Consider the following 23,747-nt stretch of genomic DNA (forward strand, 5'->3'; position numbering starts at 1 on the left):
GAGCAAGTGTATGCAGACCTGCCCCCAAAGACCAAGGGAGCTAAGGGGTCAAAAAGAGTCTGACAAGTCCAGTTTCTCACAAAGAAACATTTAATGGGGACTTAAAAACAGAAGCTATGTCTCGGATGGCCTTGAGGCGGTGCATCCCCCACACCGTCAACTCCCAGACCCAGGGTCTGTATATCACAGGGAAAAGGTGTACATGCTTCAGCAGGGACGTATAAGACAACTGAAGTCGACCCCTCAAAGGCAAGAATGCCATGCCCAAAGTGCTGGGACTACAGGCATGACCCATGGCGCCCAGCCCAAGGATGACATGTTTTAAAATGGTTACTATTTTAAAAATATTTTATATTGCCACAAAAGACCAAACACAAATCCTTTAAAGCAGCCTCTAAAAATTGAAGTTAGGAAAAGAAAGAAACTTAACTTGGTTTCTAAGGGGGCCTAACCACCAAGAAACTATTCTAAGTAATGTAAAAATGTAGTAATTGAATTCTACACCCTGGGATGGGTCCACCCCGAGGAAAAGAGGAACTGTGACAATAATTTTAGACTTCTCTTACTGGTGGTATTGCTATACTGAGGCCGTTCTGTGCATCTTCTGTGATAACTCAGATGCATAATTAGGTTAGTGTCATCGAAGTCAGATTTCCGGCAAAGTTAAAAGAAGATGCTGATGATGTTAAGAGTATGTAAGAGTAAGACCTTACAGCTCAAGATCACACTTGGAAGTATAATTGTAAATGCCTGATATTTTTAGACGTGAAGTCTCACTCTGTCACCCAGGCTGGAGTGTCGTGATGCGATCACAGCTCACTGCAGCCTTGAACTCTTGGGCTCAAGCGATCCTCCCACCTCAGCCTCCCAAGTAGCTGCTACTATAGGTGTGAGCCACTGCACCCAGCTTTTTTTTTTCATGGCTGGCATGGTGGCTAATCCCAGCCCTTTGGGAGTTCAAGGCAGGAGGATCCCTTGAGCCCAGGAGTTCAAGATCACCCTGGGCAACAAGGTCTTTGTCTCTACAGAAAATTTTAAAAATTAGCGGGGTGTGGTGGTGCATGTCTGTGTCCCAGCTACTTGGGAGGCTTAGGTGAGAGGGATGCTTGAGCCCAGAAAGTCGAGGCTGCAGCGAGCTGTGATTGAGCCACTGCACTCTAGCCTGGGTGACAGAGTGAGACTCCTTCTCTGGGTGACAAAGCAAGCACCTGTCCTACCCTTCCCCTCAAAAAACACCCCAGCATTAACAGGAGTTTCGAAGAAGTTGATTCCAGCCTAATGGATAACCGAGGGGTTCAAGGCTTCAGGTAGCAACTGCAGATGTGGTAGAAATAACAAGAGAACTTGAATTAAAAGTGAAGCCTGACTGAAGATGTGACTGAATTGCCACAACCCCATGATAAAACTTGAACAGGTGAGGAGTTACTTCTTATGGATGAGCAAAGAAAGTGGTTTATTGAGATGGAATCTCCTCCTGGTGAAGAGGCTGTGAACCTCACTGAAATGACCCCGTAGGATGTAGTTTTAGAAGAGTACATAAATTTAGTTGATAAAGCAGCAGCCGGTTTTGAGGGGATTAACTCCAATTTTGAAAAAAGGTCTACTGTGGGTAAAATTCTATCAAACAGCATTGCATGCAACATACAGAGAAATCTTTTGTGAAAGGAAGCGTCAATGCTGCAAACTTCATTGTCTTATTTTAAGAAATTGCCACAGCCACCCCAACTTTCTGCAACCACCACCCTGATCAGTCAGCAGCCATCAACGCTGAAACAAGATCTTCTACCAGCAAAACGATGATGACTCACTGAAGGCTCAGATTTTTAGGCGATCAAGTATCTTAAAATTAAGGCATGTTCCTTAAGACATAATGCTATTGCATACTGAATAGACTATACTATCGTGTAAACAGCTTTTACATGCACTGAGAAACCAAAAAGTTAACGACTTGCTTTACTGCAGTGGCCAGAAACAAAGCTCACAATATCTCCAAAATACGCCTGAATTCAGCTGTCCCAGCACTATTCATTGAAGATGCTACACTTTCCCCTATTGAGATATCTTGGCACATTTGTCACAAATCAATTGACCAGAAATGTAAAGGTTTATTTCTTGGGCTTTAAATTCAATTCTATTGACCAGTATGCTATCCTTATGCTAGAACCACACTGTCTTGATTACTGTAGCTTTGTAATTAGTTTTAAAATCAGGATGTTTTAGTCCTCCAACTTTGACTTTCTTCAAGACTGTTTGGCTATTTTGGAGGTCCCTTGGATGTCCATATGACTTTAAAGATGAGATTGTCAATTTCTCCAACAAACAAAAAGTCAGCTGGGATTCTGACAGAGACTGCATTGAATCTGTAGATCAATTTAGGGAGTATTGCCATCTTAATATTATCCTTCAATCCAAGAAAATGAATTCCATGCTTTCTTGGGGGAAAGCCTTAGTCTTTCATCATTACATATCATATTAACTGTAGGTTCTTTGTAAATGCCTCTTACCAGATTGAGGAAGTTCTCATTTTTGTTTGTTTTTGGAGAGTAGGTTTTGTCAAATGATCCTGTGCTTTTGTCCTTTGTTCAACTGATACATTACATTAATTGGATAAATCCCACTTAGTCATGGTGCAAAATCCTTTTTTATATATATTGCTGAATCCTATTTTGCTAGTATGTTTTTGAGGACTTTTGGATCTATATTTAAAAGTGATTGGTATGTAGTTTTCTTTGAGATACCTTTGTCTGGTTTTGATATCAGGGTAATACTGACCTCATAGAATGAGTTAAAAAGCGTTTCCTCTTCTACTTTTTGAAGTTTGTGAGGAATTGGTATCAACTTAAATACTTGACAGGATTCACCAGTGAAGCTATCAGGGCCTACGTTTTTCATTTTGTAGTTTTTTCATTACTAATTCAATCTCTTTATTGTTGTGCATCTATTCAGATTTTCTATTTCTTCTTGAGTCAGTTTTGGTAGTGTCTCTCTAGGAATCTATCCATGCCATCTACATTGTCTAATTCACTGGCATACAATTGTCCACAGCATTCCATAATAATCCTTTTTATTCTATAAAAGTTGGTAGTAATGTCTCCTTTTCATTCCTGATTTTAGTAATTCAAGTAGTTTTTTATGTTCAGTCTCTTTAAAGGCTCATCAATTTTGCTGATCTTTCCAAACAATCAGTCTTTGATTCTCTACTGTTTTGTTTTGTTTTTTTTGAGACAAAGTGTCCCTCTCTCGCCAGGATGGAGTGCAGTGGCGCAATCTCGGCTCACTGCAACCTCTGCCTCCTGGGTTCAAGCAATTCTCCTGCCTCAGCTTCCTGAGTAGCTGGGACTACAGGCGTGCACCACCACAACCAGTTAATTTTTCTATTTTTAGTAGAGACAGGGTTTCACCATGTTGCCCAGGCTGGTCTCCAGCTCCTGACCTCGTGATCCGCCTGTGTTGGCCTCCCAAAGTGCTGGGATTATAGGTGTGAGCTACCATGCCTAGCCCTCTTGTTTTTCTATTCTGTATTTCATGATTTTCTGCAGTTCTAATTACTTCCTTCTTTCTGCTTGCTTTGGGTTTGGTTTACTGTTTTCCAGTGTCTTAAGTTGAAAAGATTTAAGATCTTTTTTTTTTTTTTTTTGAGATGGAGTCTTGCTCTGTCGCCCAGGCTGGAGTGCAGTGGTGTGATCTCAGCTCACTGCAAGCTCGTTCTCCTGGGTAGCTGGGACTCCTGCCTCAGCCTCCCAAGTAGCTGGGAATACAAGCGCCCGCCACCATGCCCGGCTAATTTTTTTTCGTATTTTTAGTAGAGACGGGGTTTCACCGTGTTAGCCAGGATGGTCTCGATCTCCTGACCTCATGATCTGCCTGCCTCGGCCTCCCAAAGTGCTGGGATCACAGGTGTGAACCACCGCGCCTGGCCCCAAAATCTTCTTTTAAAATGTGTTTATAAATTTAAGTATTGCGTTCACTGCTTCCCATGTTTTGGCATATTGTCATTTATTTCAAAATATTTTCAAACTTCCCTGGTTTCACTTCATTGATTGGATAATATATTTTGTATGGTTTCAATCCTGAGCTTATCATGGCTTGTTTTATAGCATCCCATATGATCTGTCCTAGAGAATATTCCATGTACACCTGGGAGAAATGTATATTCTGGTATTGTTTTACTTCTCTATCAGGTTCAGTTGTTGTTTCCTATTAACACCGATTTCTGCCTAGTTGTTCTATGGAGAGAAAGGTACTGAAATTTCCATTTATTGTTGCTGAATTGTCCATTTCTCCCTTCCATTCTGTCAGCTTTTGCTTCCTGTAGTTTGGGGCTTTGTTGTTTGCTGTTGTTTATCATTAGAAGATACATCCTTCTTTATCTCTAGGAACATTTTTTGTTTCCTAGTCTGTTTTGTCTTAGTATAGCTCCAATTTTTATAGTTCCTGTTTGCATGGCATCTTCTTCCATCCTTGTACTCTCAGCCTATTTGTAACCTTTACATCTAAAGTGCATCTCCTATAAATATCATATAGTTGAATCTTAAAAATTGATGCACATACCAAAGTTGCACCAATTATACTTGCTCTGTAACTGAATCAAATCCCCAAAATCATTAAAAAAAAATTTTTGGACCCATATCAACAAACCTATTTCTGTTTCATAGGAATCTATTGAACTCTGTAGTAAAAGTATTTGTTTCTCTCTAAGTACTCATGAATACTTGCGTTGACTCTAGAACATGAACATCAAATTCAAAGGAGTAATGCATAATTTAAAGAACTCTAAATTTTATTTTTTTGAGACAGGGTCTCCCTGTATTGCTCAGGCTGGTCTTAAATTCCCAACCTCGAGCAGTCCTTCTGCCTTGGCCTCCCCACGTGCTGGGATTACAGATGTGAGCCACCACGCTTGGCAGCTACTCTAAATTTATCTATGTATCAACAGTGTTCTTCAAATTTTACTTGTAGTTTTTGCAATTTATAAAATGTTAAATTACAATTAAAATTTTAAATGTTAGAAAATGTGTCAAAGCCATATTCTTGATTTGCATTATAAAGTTTCAATTTCAACATAAATTCTTGTACCTGTCTGTGAACATCACAAATAAGTTTTTCCTTTCCTTGGAGCTTCAACTTTAGTTCATTCATATTCAGTGTGATATTGGTGAAAAAATGTGCACCACAGACTGACATTTTTTGCTTTAGATTATTGCATACGTTAGCATTCCTTTTGTTGCAAAAGAATCTTAAATTGGAATCAACAGAACAATGAATCATTAAAAGTCCTTCACAATTCAGCAAATAATCATTAGCAAATACGTAGTCTTTAAACTTTTTTTTTTTTTTTTTTTGAGTCTCGCTCTTGTCGCCCAGGCTGGAGTGCAGTGGCACGGTCCCAGCTCACTGCAACCTCCGCCTCCTGGTTCAAGCAATTCTCCTGCCTCAGCCTCCCGAGTAGCTGGGATTACAGGCGCCTGCCAGCATGCCTGGCTAATTTATGTATTTTTAGTAGAGACGGGGTTTCACCATGTTGGCCCGGCTGGTCTTGAACTGCTGACCTCAGGAGATCCACCCACCTCGGCCTCCCAAAGTGCTGGGATTACAGGCTTGAGCCACCACTGATTTTAAATTTAATAATTTGTATGTATATATATTTGTGTTATATATGTGTACATGTGTATATATATACACACAGACATATATATACATATATACACATATATATATACATATATATATACACACACACATTCCCTCTGTTGCCAGTCTGGAGTGCATTGGCATGGTATTGGATCACTGCAACCTCTGCCTCTCAGGTTCACGTGATTCTCTTGCCTCAGCCTCTCAAGTAGCTGGGACTACAGGTGCCCGCCACTATGCCTGGCTAATTTTTGTATTTTTAGTAGAGACAGGGTTTCACCATGTTGGGCAGGATGGTCTCTATCTCCTGACCTCGTGATCTGCCCGCCTCGGCCTCCCAAAGTGCTGGGATTACAGGCGTGAGCCACCGCGCCTGGCCCCGTGTATATTTTTTAAACTAGAAAAATACGAACATACATCTCACTTTAACTACTAATTAGGATTTACATAGGCACAGTAACTGCATATAACATTTAGATAAACACACTATAATGTTACTTTGGTTAGTAGTAAAATACTGTTAGAATGAAGTCAATTCTTTGATATCATCTGGCAATGTGTTTATGTGTAATACAAACAAGCAAGGCAATGGTTCTCTATCTTACACAATGCAACAATTAAAAGATAAATGTGATCCTATAAACATGTGATCCTATAAAAATCATTGTTTTGCTGAAAAAAATATTTTTCAGTACCAGTCACAACAGCCATATTTCAAATGCTCAAAAGCCACAGATGGCTAGAGGCCACCACACTGAACAACGCACAGCGCGAGTCCTTTGCATGAGGGGAGCTTCGCAGAGCTGAGAATTCTTGGATCCCTCCCTTCGCTGCTTGTATGCTGCTCTACTTCCATATCTCCCAATGCTTGCTCTTACCAGCAACCTTGGAAAGGCAGTCTTTTTACATTTAAACTATTTTCAGTAATACAGAAAGCCGAAGGGAAACAGGCTAAAAGAATTAATTTAGCATCAAATGCTACCTTTTATCATTTTCTGGAACTACTAGCTGTTTAGTAGGGGCACAATGGATTTCTCTTGCAGACTAAAATCTGAATAAATGACAATGGGGAATGAAGTAAAATCCAGCTTGAGAAACAAGATTCTTCAACTAGATACTTTTGTCAGATGGGTAAAGGAGAACTGGGGGCCTTGGTGGCAGACATAGATTTTGAGTCAGGGTTTACATAATGAAAGCAGTGACTGGACAAAACTCATTTATCCGTCTTTTCATCCACACGTGAGGCAGGAATTGAGATTAGTATTTCCCTTTCCTAAACATTTCAAAATTCTCTTTCCTTTCTAGGCTTACTGCTCTGCAAGCTCTCCTCAGCTTAGCTGTCAACTGGACCACACCAGAAACCAGCTAACTAGTCTGACACCAAGTATTCGTCTCCCCTTTTCATGCATCCTGCACAGTGCTGCTACAGCAGCCCTCCCAGTGGCCCGTTTCTTCCTCCACACCTATTACATCTTCAGCATCCAATGCGCTACATTTATGGTCAACAAACAACTTGGAAGTCAAAGATTATGCCTATAAATCTTTACTTCCAAACTAAGCACAGAGTCTGACAATTGTAAATCTCTCAATTTTAGGTAAGCTTAGGCAACTTACTAGTGGGTAACTCTGTAAGCCCAGCAGCTTAGATTCACTTTGCTGGTAAGCTGGAAGGTATCCAGCAATTAAAGCTCTTGAAGCCTGCCTCAGTTTGCACTTGATAGAGCAAAGTTTCTTGTAACAGACCCAAACTCATTTAATAGCTTTTGGGTAGATTACAGTGATCTAAAGTTTGTGATTCAAAGAAAATGAGAAAACGGACATCTCCTTGTTCATTTGATTAAAAATGTTAAATGTGCTAAAACTGTAGAAACTGGTTTTCAACCTTTGCAATCCAGCAGTCCTCCCAACCCCTAGCTATAGACTAGCTGGTTAGGCTCATTTACATAACCATCTATTTAAAATACTATTCAGGGGAAATTTACTTACAAAACCATTTCTCAAATTATCCTAAAATTCTAGTAGAAAATTATCTTCTATAAGTTCTTCTAATATATAACCACTCATTATGTTAAAATTATCTTTATAATATGTGTAAAAGCTTATTATTATTTTGAGACAGAGTCTCGCTCTGTCACCCAGGCTGGAGTGCTGTGGCACGATCTCGGCTCACTGCAACGTCCGCCTCTTGGGTTCACCCCATTCTCCTGCCTCAGCCTCCCGAGTAGCTGGGACTACAGGCGCCCGCCACTACGCCCTGCTAATTTTTTGTATTTTTTAGTACAGATGGGGTTTCACCGTGTTAGCCAGGATGGTCTCGATCTCCTGACCTCGTGATCCACCCGCCTCAGCCTCCCAAAGTGCTGGGATTACAGGCATGAGCCACCGCGCCCGGCCAAAAGCTTATTTTAGAATCAATTTGAATACCTAAATAATAGTCTAAAAAGGGAACTCTTGGTATATGTAACATTGTTATCTTGTTATCTAAAACCTAAAAACTTTATTCTAAATATATTTCAGTTCATGTTTCTTTAGGTACTTGTCCCTTTAAAGAACATTAATTGGAATTTATCAAGTAACATGGCACATACTTCATTAGCTTTTTTGTTTAAGATAGGGTCTTGCTCTGTCACCCAGGCTGGAGTGCAGTGGTGCCATCTGGGCCCACTGCAACCTTAGCCTCCTGGGCTCAAGCGATCCTCCTGTCTCAGCTTCCCAAGTGGCTGGAACAATAGGCACGCACAACCATGCCCGGCTAATTTTTGAATTTTTTGTAGAGGTGGGGTTTTGCCATATTGCCCAGGCTGGTCTTGAACCTCTGGGCTCAACTGATCCACCCACCTTGGCCTCCGAAAGTGCTGGAATTATAGGCATGAGCCACTACACTCAACCTATTAACTTTCTTATACTTATTTTTTGACAATTACATGGAGGAACAAAAACTTATTATAGAGGTAAAACTACATACAGTCATGCACTGTGCATAATGACATTTTGGTCAAAGATAGACCACATATATGAGGATGGTCCGTAAGATATAATAGAGATGCCTATTCAGATATCTTTTTTTTTTTTTTTTTGAGAGTCTCACTTTGTCACTGAGGCTGGAGTGTAGTGGCACAATCTCCTCACTGAAACCTCCACCTCCTGGGCTCAAGCAATTCTCCCACCTCAGCCTCTTAAGTAGCTGGGACCACACGTGTGTCACCATGCCCAGCTAATTTTTCTGTTTTATAGAGATGGGGGTTTTGCCATGATGCCCAGTCTAGTCTTGAACTCCTGGCCTCAAGTGATCCGCCCACCTTGGCCTCCCAGAACAAGATTACAGGCGTCAGCCACTGTGCCCAGCCTCAGACATACCATTTTTTATACTGCATTTTTACTTTTTTTTTTTTGAGACAGAGTCTCGCTGTCGCCCAGGCTGGAGTGCAATGGTGCGATCTCGGCTCACTGCAAGCTCCGCCTCCAGAGTTCAGGCCATTCTCCTGCCTCAGCCTCCTGAGTAGCTGGGTCTACAGGCGCCCGCCACCTCACCCGGCTAATTTTTTGTATTTTCAGTAGAGACAGGGTTTCACCGTGTTAGCCAGGATGGTCTTGATCTCCTGACCTCGTGATCTGCCCGCCTCAGCCTCCCAAAGTGCTGGGATTACAGACGTGAGCCACCACGCCCGGTCTACTCTCTTTTCCATGTTTAGATACACAAATATTTACCACTGTCTTACAACTGCTTACAGTGTTCAATACAGTAACATGCTGTACAGGTTTCTGGCCTAGGAGCAACAGGCTAAGCACACAGCCTAGATGTGTAATAGGCTACACCATTTAGGTTTGTGTAAATACAATCTGATGTTCACACAATGGCAAAATCACCTACGGATGCATTTCTCAGAATACATCCCCCTAATGTGCATCACTGTATTAAGGATTAAGTAGAACATGCCTACTTTAAAAACTGGAGATGAAAGCAAATATTCATTTTATCTAAACTGTCCAGATTTTGAATGATTTTTTCCCACGTGTACATAAAAATTTACGTCTGCTATAGAAGTAGTTTCTAAACGCAAAGGAACTCGTGATGTTTTCTCAATTGTAAGCTGACATCTGAAGACTTAGGAAGTCACACGTTTTTAGAGTTTACATATACAACAAAATACAGGCAACGAGCAAAACATTTAATGAATTATTATAACCCCAACACAATGTTTGCTACTGTATTTAAAAGCATTTATTTAAAATATGTCAACCTCCTTCCAAAAGACGGAAGACACATGAGCCCATTTCTTATATCATGAGGTATAAGGTAAGAACAACGAAAATCCTAAATGCAGAAGGACCATCAGTTGCCTAAATATAAAATTGAACTTTGGCAAAGATATGAGTGTCATACAGAATAACAGCCAATAAAGAAATACATCAGTTTACACCATTTCCCCATATCATGGCCCTGTCCCCCTGCACTCTTCCCTTTGGAAGTGTGAGTTACAACCCTGTGCCAGAAGATGCAGAATTTTAAATACGTGGTCTGCTGATTAACATTTATTTTTCCTCAAACCTCAGTACTACAGCTATACAAATTACACTTCTAAAATATTTGAAACAGATACTGAATTTATTGGTTGGCTATGAGTAGGAAAATACATCGGTAAAGAAAAAAGACCCTGTATATAAATATAATACTAGCTAATTACAGTTTGACCAAGAAGGTTCCACTGAACAGAACAGTAAAAGCCCTTGTTACCGCCAGTCCATATGGTTTATTCAGTTCCCATCACCCTCATCAAAGAGCTGCCTGGGCGGATGTGACATTCTTTGCGCTTATAGTGCAGATAATGTGCTGGGTTTTGTTACATGAATGGTAAACAAGAGTTAGTCCAGTGCATTACACAATATAATGTACTGTGAATAAAGACTAGATATTTTAAACACTACTTCAACATACCAGTTATTAAAATTTATGTAACCAAAAAGAAGAGCAAAGTGAACATCTTAAAATACTGTTTATGAATGGTGAAGAACATCTGCTAAAGGAGTTCTTGGAATTATCTGAAACATTTGTACCGGATATTCGGATAGCTTTATTAAAAACAATGCTGTAATTGTTTTGCCTAGCTTGGCTTTAGTCCTTATATATGACCTCAAAACCTTAGAAGTCAGTATGGAAACTAGTTCCATAAATTTAAATAGTACAAAGTGAAAATCTAAAACTTGAATACTATTATTGAGAACTTGAATCTCAAAAGAGCTTTGAAATTTTAATTTAAACATTTAGAAGTGCATTCCATCCAATTTAATAATGTCCCTAAGTTTGAAAGTGCTAATAACCCCAAGTAAGTTTTCCTGGTTGTCACTAAATCATATTAAAAACACACACACACACACACACGCACAAAAAACCCCCACATTTTTGGAGATGTTCTCTGCCTATCTTTGGGACTATTAAAGTTGCACTCAACAATTCATTTCTACAACTTTAGCTTAAATTATGCCATAAGTTAATCTGACGAACAATATTTAAATTCTCAAAGTATAAATAATTGCCACCAATATGGTAAAGCTGTACTTCAAGAGATTTGCAACAAGGACTTGAGTGCCCTCAAACTTCTGATCTTTAAAACAGAAAACATGCCCTAAACTTTTTGTAAAACATTTCTAAAATGGATTTAGCCAGCAAAAACACTGAAATTACATTATGGCAACACATTAAATATATTTGTTACAGAATTTTTGAAAAAAAAATATACACCGTGAAAACATACTAGTTTTTATTGCATTTTAGGGAGTATAGATGATTGAAAATTATTTAGGACACAGAAAGTATCTAAAACATGAAACCTTTCTTGACAAAAGCATCATAGCCTATTTTGGTGTGACTGTACAGACCCCAAATATTTCTTCCTCTTCTGAAGGTTACACTTGTAAATCTACACTCTTGGTTCAATTTATCGCTGTCCAAATAAGGTGGAGAAGCTGTTCAAACTGATCCACAGAATGCAGTATGCCTGGAAGAGGCAAAACAAGTATTTTCAAGACATAACAGGCCATTATATCTTAATATGCTGCCCCAAATTCAAATATATTGTAGACAATAATACAGATGAATACATTTTGTGTAAAGCTCAAACCTTTAGCATCTAACAAGTGCACTCTAGTTCCAGCATCTATGAAAAGATGACATCCTCCGTTAACAAATACGAAATGAGTAAGTGCTCCTCCTCTCCCGCTTCCATGAAGCTCTCTGGACCTGTGATCACATAATGCAGATCGTAGGAAAAGCTGCTTCCTCAGTCTCATGAGTCCAACCAGCTCCAGCTCACCTTCACTGGAAATTGTCATGATGCACAGTGTTCAGGAAAAACGAGTAAACATACCTTTTATTCACACTTTACAAAAAAACCAATAACAAAACCCCATAGAAAGTTATGCACTGGTTCTACATCAATACCAGCTTTCCAATGTACTGATAATAAATGGATGTGTTTGGTGTCAGCACAACTTAAACAAAAAGCAAAAAACAAAACCAAAACATCACTATGAAATCCTAGAAAAAACAAAAAACCCTCAAAGGAAAAAACAGGTCCAAGACAAAGATTCAACATCAAAACCTTTTGGAGAGTTTTCTAAAAGGAAAAAAAAAAAAGAATCATTTCCAAAATGACTCATTCTCTGTATAAAAATTGTTAGTAAGAGTCAATATTTTTTTTCCCATTGCTCCAATGGCGTCCTTTTGCTCCCCTGCCTGCAGTTGAAACAAAAGCAGTTTGACCAAGCTCCCTCTGAATTCATTTGACTTTTGAGAGAAGAATGAATAAACGAGAACAGACCATGTACACGTTCACTTTGCGAAGTTAAAGCTGGTTTTCATCTCTAAATGGCACTACGGGCAAAATAGACGGTATGATGTAATTTTTCTCTTGCTTGACATATTAAAAAATGATCTAAAGAATTGTCTTAGGGACCTGTTTTGAAAATACATCTAATTCATACTGCTTCATAAATGGAAAATTACTTCTTAAAAAAGGAATGATTAAAACAACAACAACAACAACAAAAAGACTAAGGAATACACTGACAACAAAAAGAATTCACATGATAGTAGTATTCTGGGTGACAAGCAGCACACTGCAATGACACTGAGAAGCAGTGCTTGGATCTGGTGAGCAAAGATCCAGGGACTCACCCTATAACATGTTCCAAAATGTGATATTCAATGCTTCACAATGGGAAAAAGCCACAGCTCATACAAAAGCATTTTCATAAAATTCTCACAAATGTTAAACAGTATTTTTAAAATATAAAAGAGGATGCACAGATTTTCTCTGCATGCACAGGCAGTGCTTGGTGAGAACAAATTTAGGCAGGCACAGTGGAGATAGGACAGGAAGTGTCTCAAAAAGAGTTAAGAAGCTGTACCTAAGCAGCTGTAGTTTTTTAACTTAAAAAAGTTAAAGATTTAAAAATATCAGAATGTACATATATCAACCATTACATTCAGTCCATAAATGGCTACAGATCATCACTGTTCAGCTTATCTGTCCTAGTAGATAGTTTTCATAAAAATTCATGAATAAGTTGCCTCTGGTCTGAAAACATCCTAAGGTTGAAGCAGATTTCTATGTAAAGAACCATGTTCTCAATTTAAAAATAAAGTAGTACAAAAGGGCTAACAAAACCCTAAGAGTGCAAATCATGAGCAGAGAAAGTCTGTTGCAGCTTCTTTTACAAGCTGGCCTTTATAACACATGAAACAGGTTTTAAAAAAAAATTTAGCCTTAGTTTACAATACAATCATTTCCAAATGATTTTTTTTTAGTACAAAATTTCATAAATCAGGTCTTCTGTGGATCATATACAATCATAAAGGCTAAATTCAGATTCTATATTTTACAAACAAGTCTGAAAAAGGAGGGAGTAAAGTATGGAAGAATGGTCTCTGGATGTTACTACTGGCCTCAAAAAAGTAGTGCTACAGATTTCTGTGCAAAGAGAATACGCTGTTCAAACATTTTCCTATTTCAAGGCATGAAAATATTATATTGGATAGAAGAAATAGGAAAATTTCTTATAACAAATTAAAGATAGGTGCAAACACACCAATCCCTGTCTAGCAGTATAAAGCATATTGGGCTCAGAATTTGTCTGTTGCTAGCACCTGGCTTTCATACTATATCCTTATCAAATAATCAGATTGAAAATCCAAATCATTCTTCAGCAAACAAAAATCCTCAGTGGCCATACCTCACTCCCCTATGTTCAGATTTTCACAAGTTTACAAGTGAATCAAGGCTGTCCTCTGAAGGTGCTTGACTACCTCCTGCCAGGAAGGTGGATGCCGTTGACTTGGGGCAGGAAAGGCAGTAAGAGCTCCAGTTGTGCAAAAAGTGAGAAGTGGTCAGAGGGGATGAGGGGGTGCGGGCAGCCACTGATGTTATTCTCAACCAGCCAGTGGTGGTCCAGAGGGCCCAGGATGCCTAAGGTGTTCAGCTGAGGTTTAGAATAGAAAATGTAGTCGATTATACCCTGAAAAACAACAGAAAAAAAGATAAGCACCATATAAGACAACACTAAAATCCTCAGTGCTTTCAAGACATGTCTTTACTGTCATGTTTGGTGAACAGAACAAAACAAGTGAAACTTACTAGCTTGTAGGATGAGGTCTGTACTACATACACCAAGTGGTCCCCTTGCAAAATGTCAAATCTAGAAGAATGAAGCATTCTTCTTATCTGGATCTTTAACAAGACCTAAAAGGCCTTTCAAGATGCAGCCTCTGCTTCTCTTTCCTAGCCTAACCTAATTTGTGCCACTTTCCCTGCTGCCACACTAGCCTTTGGAATGAGAAAGGGCTGAGGTTGTGAGGGGAACCTATAGGTACCAAGTTCTTTCCTGCCCCAGGACACCCCCCGCCCCACGCCAGCTCTTTCCTTTCTTCTACTTGTTATGAGGTCAATTCCTTCTCGATCTTTCAATGTCAGGTTCAGTTGCTTTCCAAAGACCTTCCTGAATCCTGCTCCTACCTACTTACTGCCCTACCTCCCACCACGGATTCACTTCCCTTGCTAATGGCCATCTCAAGTTGTAATTATCTACTCATTTGTGTGGTTGAGACTTGCCTCTCTCATCACACCTCAGCTCCACGAGGGCAGGGCTGTCTCTACCTGACCCCCTTTTCTCTCAGCAGCACCCCGCCATGGCATCTAATAAACTGTTCCCATCTGATGGTTCTGCTCCTCTCCTCTACATGCTCTTGGCCAAATGTAGTGAAGCATATTCAAGTGTCTTCTTCCCGCCACCGTATCAGCAACAGAAGGATAAAGAAAACGCTAAGCTTTCCCACTCTTTGGCTGCTACCCATGCCTTCTCTTCAATGTCTCCCGAAGAATCTGAAAGGAAGGGGCACCTGAGGATAAACAGGGGTTTACTTTCTATGCTCTAAGGTGCAAGAGCTCCTGAGATACTATCTAAACTCTTATTTACACTCTGACAATCTAATCTAAATGATTACTTTTCCAGCAGCTTAGAAATAGAAAGCTGGGAGTTAAGAAATTTTTAAGAAAGCAGAAATGCAAAAAGTAGTTTAAAAGCTGGGCAATATAGCAAGACCTTGTCTTTACAAAAAATTACCAAAAAAAAAAAAATGATCTGGGTATGGTGGCGCACACCTGTAGTCCAAGTTAGTGGGGAGGCGGAGGCAGGAGGGTTGCCTGAGCCCAGGAGTTTGACGCTGCAGTGCGTTATCATCACATCACTGTACTTCAGCCTGGGTTAAATGAGTGAGACCACATCTCTTTTTAGAAAAAGGACAGTTGAACACAAGAAAGTGACAGCCCTAAACAATCACTAATGTTAAAAACGGTGAAAGTCTGACCAGGTGCGGTGGCTCATGCCTGTAATCCCAGCACTTTGGGAGGCCAAGGTGGGTGGATCACTTGAGGCCAGGAGTTCGAGACCAGCCTGGCCAACATGGTGAAACTCTGTCTCTACTAAAAATACAAAAATTAGTCGGGTGAGGTGGTGCATGCCTGTAATCCCAGCTACTCGGGAGGCTGAGGTATGAGAATCACTTGAACCTGGGAGGTGGAGGTTGCAGTGAGCAGAGATCACGCCACTGCACTCCAGCCTGGGCAACAGAGCAAGACTGTCTCTAGTGGGGGAAAAAAGATGTATCTTAGAAACACTTAAAAATGGCTAATATAAATCACATTTTGGCATGCAAAAGAGTTTAGTTTCAGTTAAATTAAAATGTAAGAGAAGAAACATCTTACCCCAAATGCCACCCAAATTAGGTAATTATGGTGCTGCATATCTAGCCATTAGTAATGAGAATATAACATAATTGTCCCCAAAAGGTGAAAAAGTCAACTTAGGAATTTTACAGATTATTTCATGTGACTTCTTATCCTGAAAATTATTAGAATAAACATCTACAAAGTAAGGATGTGACACCGATCACATGGACTTCTAAAGAAGAGTAATAAAATAATATTACTGGCTGAGCACAGTGGTTCACGCCTGTAATCCCAGCACGTTGGGAGGCTGAGGTGGAAGAATCATTTGAGGCCAGGAGTTCAAGATCAGCCTGGGCATAGTGAGACCCCATCTCTACAAAAAATACAAGAATTAGCCAGGCGTGGTAGTAGGCGCCTATAGTCCCAGCTACCAGGGAGGCCGAGGTGAGAGGATCGTATGAGCTCGCATGATTGAAGCTGCAGTGAGCCGTCACTGTGCCACTGCACTCCAGCCTGGGTAACAGAATGAGACCTTGTCTCAAACAAAAAACAAAGAATATTGCTGTCAATGAATTCAAGATTGCTTCATTCCAGTCTGAACACATATCCACAGTTTTAAAGACATAATGATGCATCAGAACACTTGCCAGTAAAATAGAGGTTTGAAAAACTTATCAGTCTCAAGACACACCTTGAAATCAAATGTGTAATTCGTGTAAGGCATCAGGCCACTCTCATAGGCACTCTGTAACTTGAAACCATGAGTGATCCTTCCATTGGTGGTTCCATTCTTCCCATGACAGCTGAAGTTTGTGAGACTTTCATTATATCTCAACTCCTTAAAGTCTTTGTGATTTGTTTCTACTCCACCTGTGCTCAAATATTCTACAACACCTACAACGAAGACAAATTTTTTTATTGTCAAATATAAACAAAAAGTAATTTTAAAGGATCATGCAATAGTAAAAAGTTTTAAACTACACATATTCCCACGTTCCAAAATGTTTCCTTTTACATTTGCCAGGACTTGCCCAAATCTATTTTTATACAGTTGTCATCACAGAACACTGAATAGTTTATACTTTGCTTTATGAACATGTGTCTTCCCAATGATCATTCTTTAATGGCTGCACAATGCAACTGGGCTGGTGGATAATATTTACTGGTTACTTATTTTGTAAAATGCAGGTCGTTTCCACTTTTTACAAAGAATTAAAGATAACACCACAATCAGCATCTTAGTATGCAGACTTCCGGCTTACGCTCCATTATTTACTTGGTATAAAATCCCAAGATTAGGACTGAATATGCCATTTTATAATATGCCAACTATGGAAGAGAATACCACCAGCCAGTTACAGAGCAAACATCCACATCCCTGGTGAAGCATTTTCTCAATTTACTAAGCATAAGATGGGCTATGAAAATATACTTTCATTTACATTTTATTCACAAATTAGCAAGGCTGGACATTTTCTGACCTGCCTGCTATTATAATACTGTATTCCTCAATGCTGAAATGGGTCTTGGATATTAATGTTTGACCAGATTTTCTCTTTACCCTTCAGATACTTTGTAGATACACAGAAAGTAGAAAGCATGTAGAGAAATTGTCAGAGACTACTACTCAACTGCTTCAGGAGCAGTAATCCCCAGATAACTTGATGAGACGAAGTAATTACAGATTTCAGATAGCTTTGATTTTCCCTGAAATAGAATTTTAACTCAGTTTGTTTCTTTCTCTTTTATTATTATTATTTATAGTCTCGCTCTGTCACCCAGGCTGGAGTGCAGTGGTACAATCTTGGCTTCCTGCAACTTCTGCCTCCGGGGTTCAAGTCATTCTTGTGCCTCAGCCTCCCGAGTAGCTGGGATTACAGGCGTGCACCACCACGCCTGGCTAATTTTTGTATTTTCAGTAGAGATGGGGTTTCACCATGTTGGCCAGGTTGGTCTCGAACTGCTGGCCTCAAGTGATCTGCCCACCGTGGCCCCCCAAAGTGCTGGGATTACAGGCGTGAGCCACGGCACCCAGCCAGTTTCTTTCTTCCTAATGGCTCTATCTATTGTGATGTCAATAATGTGCTTCCAAATGTGCGTGTGTGTGTTCATGCATACACTCAAGTCCAAGGAAAAGTATTCCTGTGTGTATAAATGAGTTGAAACACGAAAAGGAAGAAACAGTTTGTTATTACAAGGGCTACTGTTTATTGTATACTATCCATGGAAAGAGCGTTCCAGATCAGGCTTTCCGTATTCTATATTTTAATGAAAATCAAGATCCTTGCTCTTTGTTGAAATCGCTTGACTGATATGTGTGCAAATAAAGGAGCTCATTTTCCACCTGAGGTGTATTTTTCTAATCAAGTTATAAATACATACAAAATTGAGATTCTATAATTTTAACTCAAATTTAAACTATGATTATATTACCACATGCTGGAATCCCAAAGAGGCTGTCTTAATAACCATAATTATCTCTGATTTGGGGGTAATAAAATGGAACTACATACATTCTTTAAAGAGTTATTTCACGTTATTGCTTATGTGTTTATTCAAGATGATTAACATCCTTCTCCTCAAGTTTCCATAATATCGTTTCATCTTCAAAATTGCCCCTCCACCCCAACACGCCGTTTAAAACCTGCTCATAGCTGCCATTACAAACTGAATTTTTATTTGGACTTAATTTGGAATGATCAGAAACAAAACATTACTAAATCATTTTATGTCAAAAAATATTCTACATAAAATCACATTATTTTCTTACCAGAGTCTGGCAAAGAATTAAGATCTGCACATAACACAAGTGGAATAGTTCCAAATTCTCCCAAAACATTGGATTTGAGGTTGCGAGAGGCTTTATCAATAATGTTCTTCACTTCTGAGAGGAACATCATAGTTTGTACCAACTTCACATCAGAGTACTCAGGGTCCCAATGCATGTGGGCATTAGCCACAAGAATAAGTTGTTTTTCTGTTCCAAGATGTGGCTTTCCAGCTACATTAGATAAAAACGAAACAAAGAAAGAGACAAAACCCGCCCATCAGCCCATATATTCTTACAGTGTCTGAGAGCAAATAATCTCTCAGAGTCCCAGAATAGACACCTAAAATTCCCACCGGATGACCGAATGTGCCCTACAACAAACCCGAGAAATCCACATCTAAACCTGGGTTGATGCTTCCAGCACAGGGCATTCACTACTTGTACAAAAATAGCCCTGCCTATTTGGGACACCTTGATTTTTAAAATTCTGTCTCCTTGAAACTTTTGCTCTTAGTTTGGATGTCCTAAATCAAGCCTCACAAAATTACATCTAAACCCTCTTTCTTAAAGACAATCCTAAGTCTTATTTCCATTTTTTCTATACTTCACATTAAATATCTCCAGTTCCAACTGTTCCTCAAGTGACACAAGTTTCGGCTCCCAGCATAATGGTCATTTGAAATGTACTTTCAATTTGAAGTGGTCCATTTATCCAAAACTCAAGACCTTTAAAATACTTATTTTGTTTATTTATTTATTTATTTATTTATTTTTTGAGAAGGAGTCTCACTCTGTCACCCAGGCTGGAGTGCAGTGGGGCAATCTTGGCTCCCTGCAACCTCTGCCTCCTGGGTTCAAGCGATTCTTTCCCTCAGCCTCCCGAGTAGCTGCGATTACAGGTGCCTGCCACCACACCCAGCTAATAAAATGATTATTTTAAATAGATCAGGAAAAGAAGTTAGCTTACAGAATATCTTTGCTGCCAAAAAATTATAAAAGTGTATGGAGGTCTTACCCCTGAGCAGTTATTTTAATTAATATTTACTTCAACATTTATTTTATACGAAAAATTCTTAGGAGCAAAAAAAAGGTTTTTTAATGCTTTTCAAGGCTTCTAATACTTTAATGGGCAATGCTTTCTCATGTTAAGCTTTGTGGTAGAGAAAAAGAGATACATTTTAGGAAAGACAACTTCTCACTGAGTTTCTTCAGGTGTTAGACAAGACCATGAATACACAATGAAATTTCGGTTTTCTATTCTTTTGAAGATGTCTAGTCAGGGCTGGTCAATTTTACAGGAAGTGAAGGGCACTCACACGGCATTTCAATCGATTCCTTCCGAAGTTCTAGCAGTACTGCAACCCCAATGTTATCTTTTGTCATGACTCTGTTCAGCATAGCTTCAGACCCCTCAGAATTTGCCATGGCTAGCTGATTAAATTCAACAGTGTGTTTCTGAATCAAAGTAAATCTAAAACAAAAACAACACACACACACACACACAGAGTTGGGAATACCAAGAGGTTAGCTTTGTGGGAAACGTAGTTTTCCCAAACTTCCTTAACAGATACGATGGCACTTAAACCACATTATGGAAAATCCTCCACGTTTAGCACCAAGGTTCCCACATCCATTTAAAGTTGCTCTCAGTCTGTTATTGATACAAATAACAACTTGACATACTTTTACAACTGAAGAAAATGTAGTCATCTTCTGTTTAAGTTTTATGTTGGAATATTCTACCTTGTAATTTTTAAACAATTCTTTTCTAAAGTATGGGTTTAAGAATCCCTGTACTGTCATAAAGGGAATTTTAACTACATGGTATTTCAATTAACAATTGGGAGTTAAACCCTAGTAAACACCTGAAGAAACAGCAGTACTTTAAGCATGTCTCCAAAACAAGGTTATTTCTGATTATTAAAAGCAAACAAAAATCCCCTAGGTCAAATAGTATTATTTTCTTGAGTAATAATATAGTGCCTCATTCTCTCATTTGCCAATTAATTTCTACACCCTTGGCCCCCGCCCTGCAAATACTGAGAAAATGTTCTTTTTTAAAAATAAGATGACTTACTTTTCTGTCTTGAAGAATATTGCACAGCCATCAACATGTTTCCTTTCTTGTTCCGACATTGTCCTAGCTCTAGACTTAGGACTGAAGAATCCATTATAGCCACGTTCTTTCAGTTCTACCAGAAAAAAACTGTAATACTGTTCCGTTTCAACCTCCTGAAAAATTGTAAACAGCACAGTTATTTCGTAAGACAAAAATTAGTCCGCATATTAACTTCTATGTATAGTTTGAGAGCTTGAAATAATTTCAAAGGACTGGTCTGCAGATTAAAGAATGTAACATCTTTTCAGGCCAGGCACAGTGGCTCATGTCTGTAATCCCAGCACTTTGAGAGGCCGAGGCAGGCGGACCACTAGAGCCCAGGAGTTCCAGACCAAGCCTGGCCAGCATGGCGAAACCCCATCTCTACTAAAAATACGAAAATTAGCCGGGCATGGTGATGCATGCCTGTAATCCCAGCTACTACGGACGCTGAGAATCACTTAAACCCAGGAGGCGGAGGTTGCAGTGAGCTGAGACCACGCCACTGCATTCCAGCCTTGGGGACAGAGCAAGAGCCTGTCTCCCCACTACAAAAAGAAAAAAAAAAGTAACATCTTTTCAACGCTATTTATCTGAAACCAACTGGAACAGCTACTTGTCATTTTACAGGTACTAGGTACCAAGGGCAATTCGTTGTTGTTTAGGAACAATGAATGAAAGACACATACTTGTATGCATGTGTATTTCTTTATGTCTTAGAACTGATGTGGAACAAGAATCACAGAGATCGAAGAACTTTACAAATCATAACTTCAGACGCTTGGGCAGAAAGTAACATGTTCAAGATCATACGAGTGACTATGAGAGTTGCACTGAGAACCCAAAATGATCGTGTACCAAGTCAGTCCTTTTTACACGGTGCCTTAATTGTTCTAGCAACATGGTCGGCAATGCAAAGTTATAGCTTGACCATGCCAGAATTTCAGTAACTTTGCAACCCAATTAAAAAATAGTGCAGGGACATTGGAGGGAGGAGGAAAGTGAGTATTTAGCGGTCATGGCAAATGCATAAAACCCAGCTTAACTCATTTGCTTATTTTGCAACATAGCACTGCAAAGCAAAGCAGGCAGTACTCCCAGGATTCACTAATAACAGAAAAAAGCAGTACTTTAACAACTACTGAAGCTGAAACTTCAAATGTGTTCAGTGTAATGTATTCCTAGTTGCTCGTTGCTTTATCAATGCTAGGTCGACTGTCTTCTGTCAGACTTACCTGAAGACTTACGATATCAGCATTGCAGCTCAAGATTTCTTGAATAATGGCCTTTTTCCTGTAGTCCCAGTTTAGCGCCCATGATGGACAGTAGCCGTATAACTGCCGGGTCGCATATTTATCACAAAGAACATTATAGCACATGACAGAAAACAAGGCTGTAGGAAAGATAACTTTACTTATTCACACACGTGGCAGAAAAAAATATATTATTAATTTCAGCAATGGTTTTCACTTAAATGTTAAGTTTGACTGTATTCATTCAATCTATAGTCACTGAAAAGCTACTATACGACACACATGGGGGATAAATAAAAGACGGATAACGCAAGCAGGATAGATAAGTGAACAAGTTAGAATACAATGTACTACCTGCTACAGAGGTAGGCACAGAAGGTTTGGAAGTGAAAAGTCTAAGCTGGTGAGCCCTTCAGTCTCTGAGACTAACATTCCTCATTTCTATACTCCTTCTACCATGCTACCAATTGTTAATGTAAGATGTGGAAACTGGATAGGTAGTTTCCTTAACAGGCATGCCTCATTTTCTTCTACAGCACAACTATTGTTATTTCATGCAAAATGAAAACGGTATCATAGACCAAATTTTGTTACACGCGCCATGAAAGCTCCCAAACTATTTTCATAGAATTTAGGTTAAAAGTAGATGAGCAGTCATTAGTTCCACTTTCCTCTGAAGTAAGGGTTTGGCTCTCTTATAACTCGGTAGTGTCAAATCCATTTGGAAGATGCTAGGATTTGGAAACTTCTAATAGAGAAAGATTTGGGTGTATTCATTTTAAGTGAATTTCATCAGTACGTTACAAAAGGGTTTCTCAACAAGAGTGGCACTACTGACATTTCAGGTGAAGTCTGTTGTGGGGGCCTGTGCCATGTACTATAGAATGCTGAGCAGCATCCCTGGCCTCCATCCACTAGATGCCAGCAGCACCTCTCCCCAGTTATGACCATCAACATTGTCTCCAGACATTGCCAAATGTCCTCTGGGGGATAAACTGCCCAACTGAGAAGCACCGCTTTATAGCACACTTTCTATATAGCACAATGTAGTATATACACAGAGGTCATGTGAGCAAGAATTCTTTTTTATTACCTCCCAAACCAAATCAATCTTAAACATTCTATCTTAATGCTACCCGTAATCTAAGCATGCTGACAATACTGTTAGGCTTATAGACACTGAGCAAAAATAACAGTTAAAAAATAAAAGACTACCAACCAGTTGGCCTTGTCCTATCTGGTTCTTGCAACATAATCCAAGACCTTGGAGGTGGTTGTTCTGTTGTAACTAGTTGAATAGAAAATACAGAATTAAGCAATATTCTTACACGTCTTCCTAATAAAAAGGTTTAAACAAATAACCACTTACTTCTTTTTGCAGTACCTGACAAATTATCAAGCAAATAGTTCAGCAGCCGTCTTGTTCCATCTGGTTCCTGATAAAGGTTCAATATATCCTGGGTAAGGGGATTTCCTGGAAATATTTTTAAAATAAATAAAATGAAACTAAGTAATAAAATGTTTCAAAATTTTAAAATGTATCAAAATTATCAGATCATCTATAACAATGTTATAGTTACTAGTAAGATGTCAAACTATAGAAAATATTGTTTTTCCAGTTTTTGATATGAGTAAAAATGATTCATACCATGTTCTACATACACATTCAAAACATAATATTAATGGGCTGATGTCAATCAGAAATGCTCTAGCAGTGCTCTATATCTGATCCTGCCTTGCCAACACTTTCAATAATACAGATGGTTATAACA

The 23,747-nt window shown here is 39.2% G+C and overlaps 1 protein-coding gene across 2 annotated transcripts in view; it reads right to left on the reverse strand.

Moving 5' to 3' along the window:
• Nucleotides 1–10,218: 10,218 nt before the first annotated feature.
• CNOT6 (CCR4-NOT transcription complex subunit 6) overlaps nt 10,219–23,747 on the reverse strand; it is a 91,133-nt gene continuing 77,604 nt past the window's right edge. For both annotated transcript variants that reach the window (XM_030824179.1, XM_030824185.1), the window contains 8 exons: nt 23,345–23,449; nt 23,195–23,263; nt 21,958–22,115; nt 20,702–20,856; nt 19,941–20,095; nt 18,625–18,855; nt 16,546–16,748; nt 10,219–14,145 (listed from right to left, as the gene is read on the reverse strand). In XM_030824179.1, coding sequence (XP_030680039.1) covers nt 13,933–14,145; nt 16,546–16,748; nt 18,625–18,855; nt 19,941–20,095; nt 20,702–20,856; nt 21,958–22,115; nt 23,195–23,263; nt 23,345–23,449 — 1,289 coding nt within the window. In that variant the 3' untranslated portion in view covers nt 10,219–13,932. The remainder of the gene's footprint in view (nt 14,146–16,545; nt 16,749–18,624; nt 18,856–19,940; nt 20,096–20,701; nt 20,857–21,957; nt 22,116–23,194; nt 23,264–23,344; nt 23,450–23,747) is intronic.

This window comes from Nomascus leucogenys, chromosome 2 (genome assembly GCF_006542625.1).
Source record: "Nomascus leucogenys isolate Asia chromosome 2, Asia_NLE_v1, whole genome shotgun sequence".
Lineage (NCBI taxonomy): Eukaryota > Metazoa > Chordata > Mammalia > Primates > Hylobatidae > Nomascus > Nomascus leucogenys.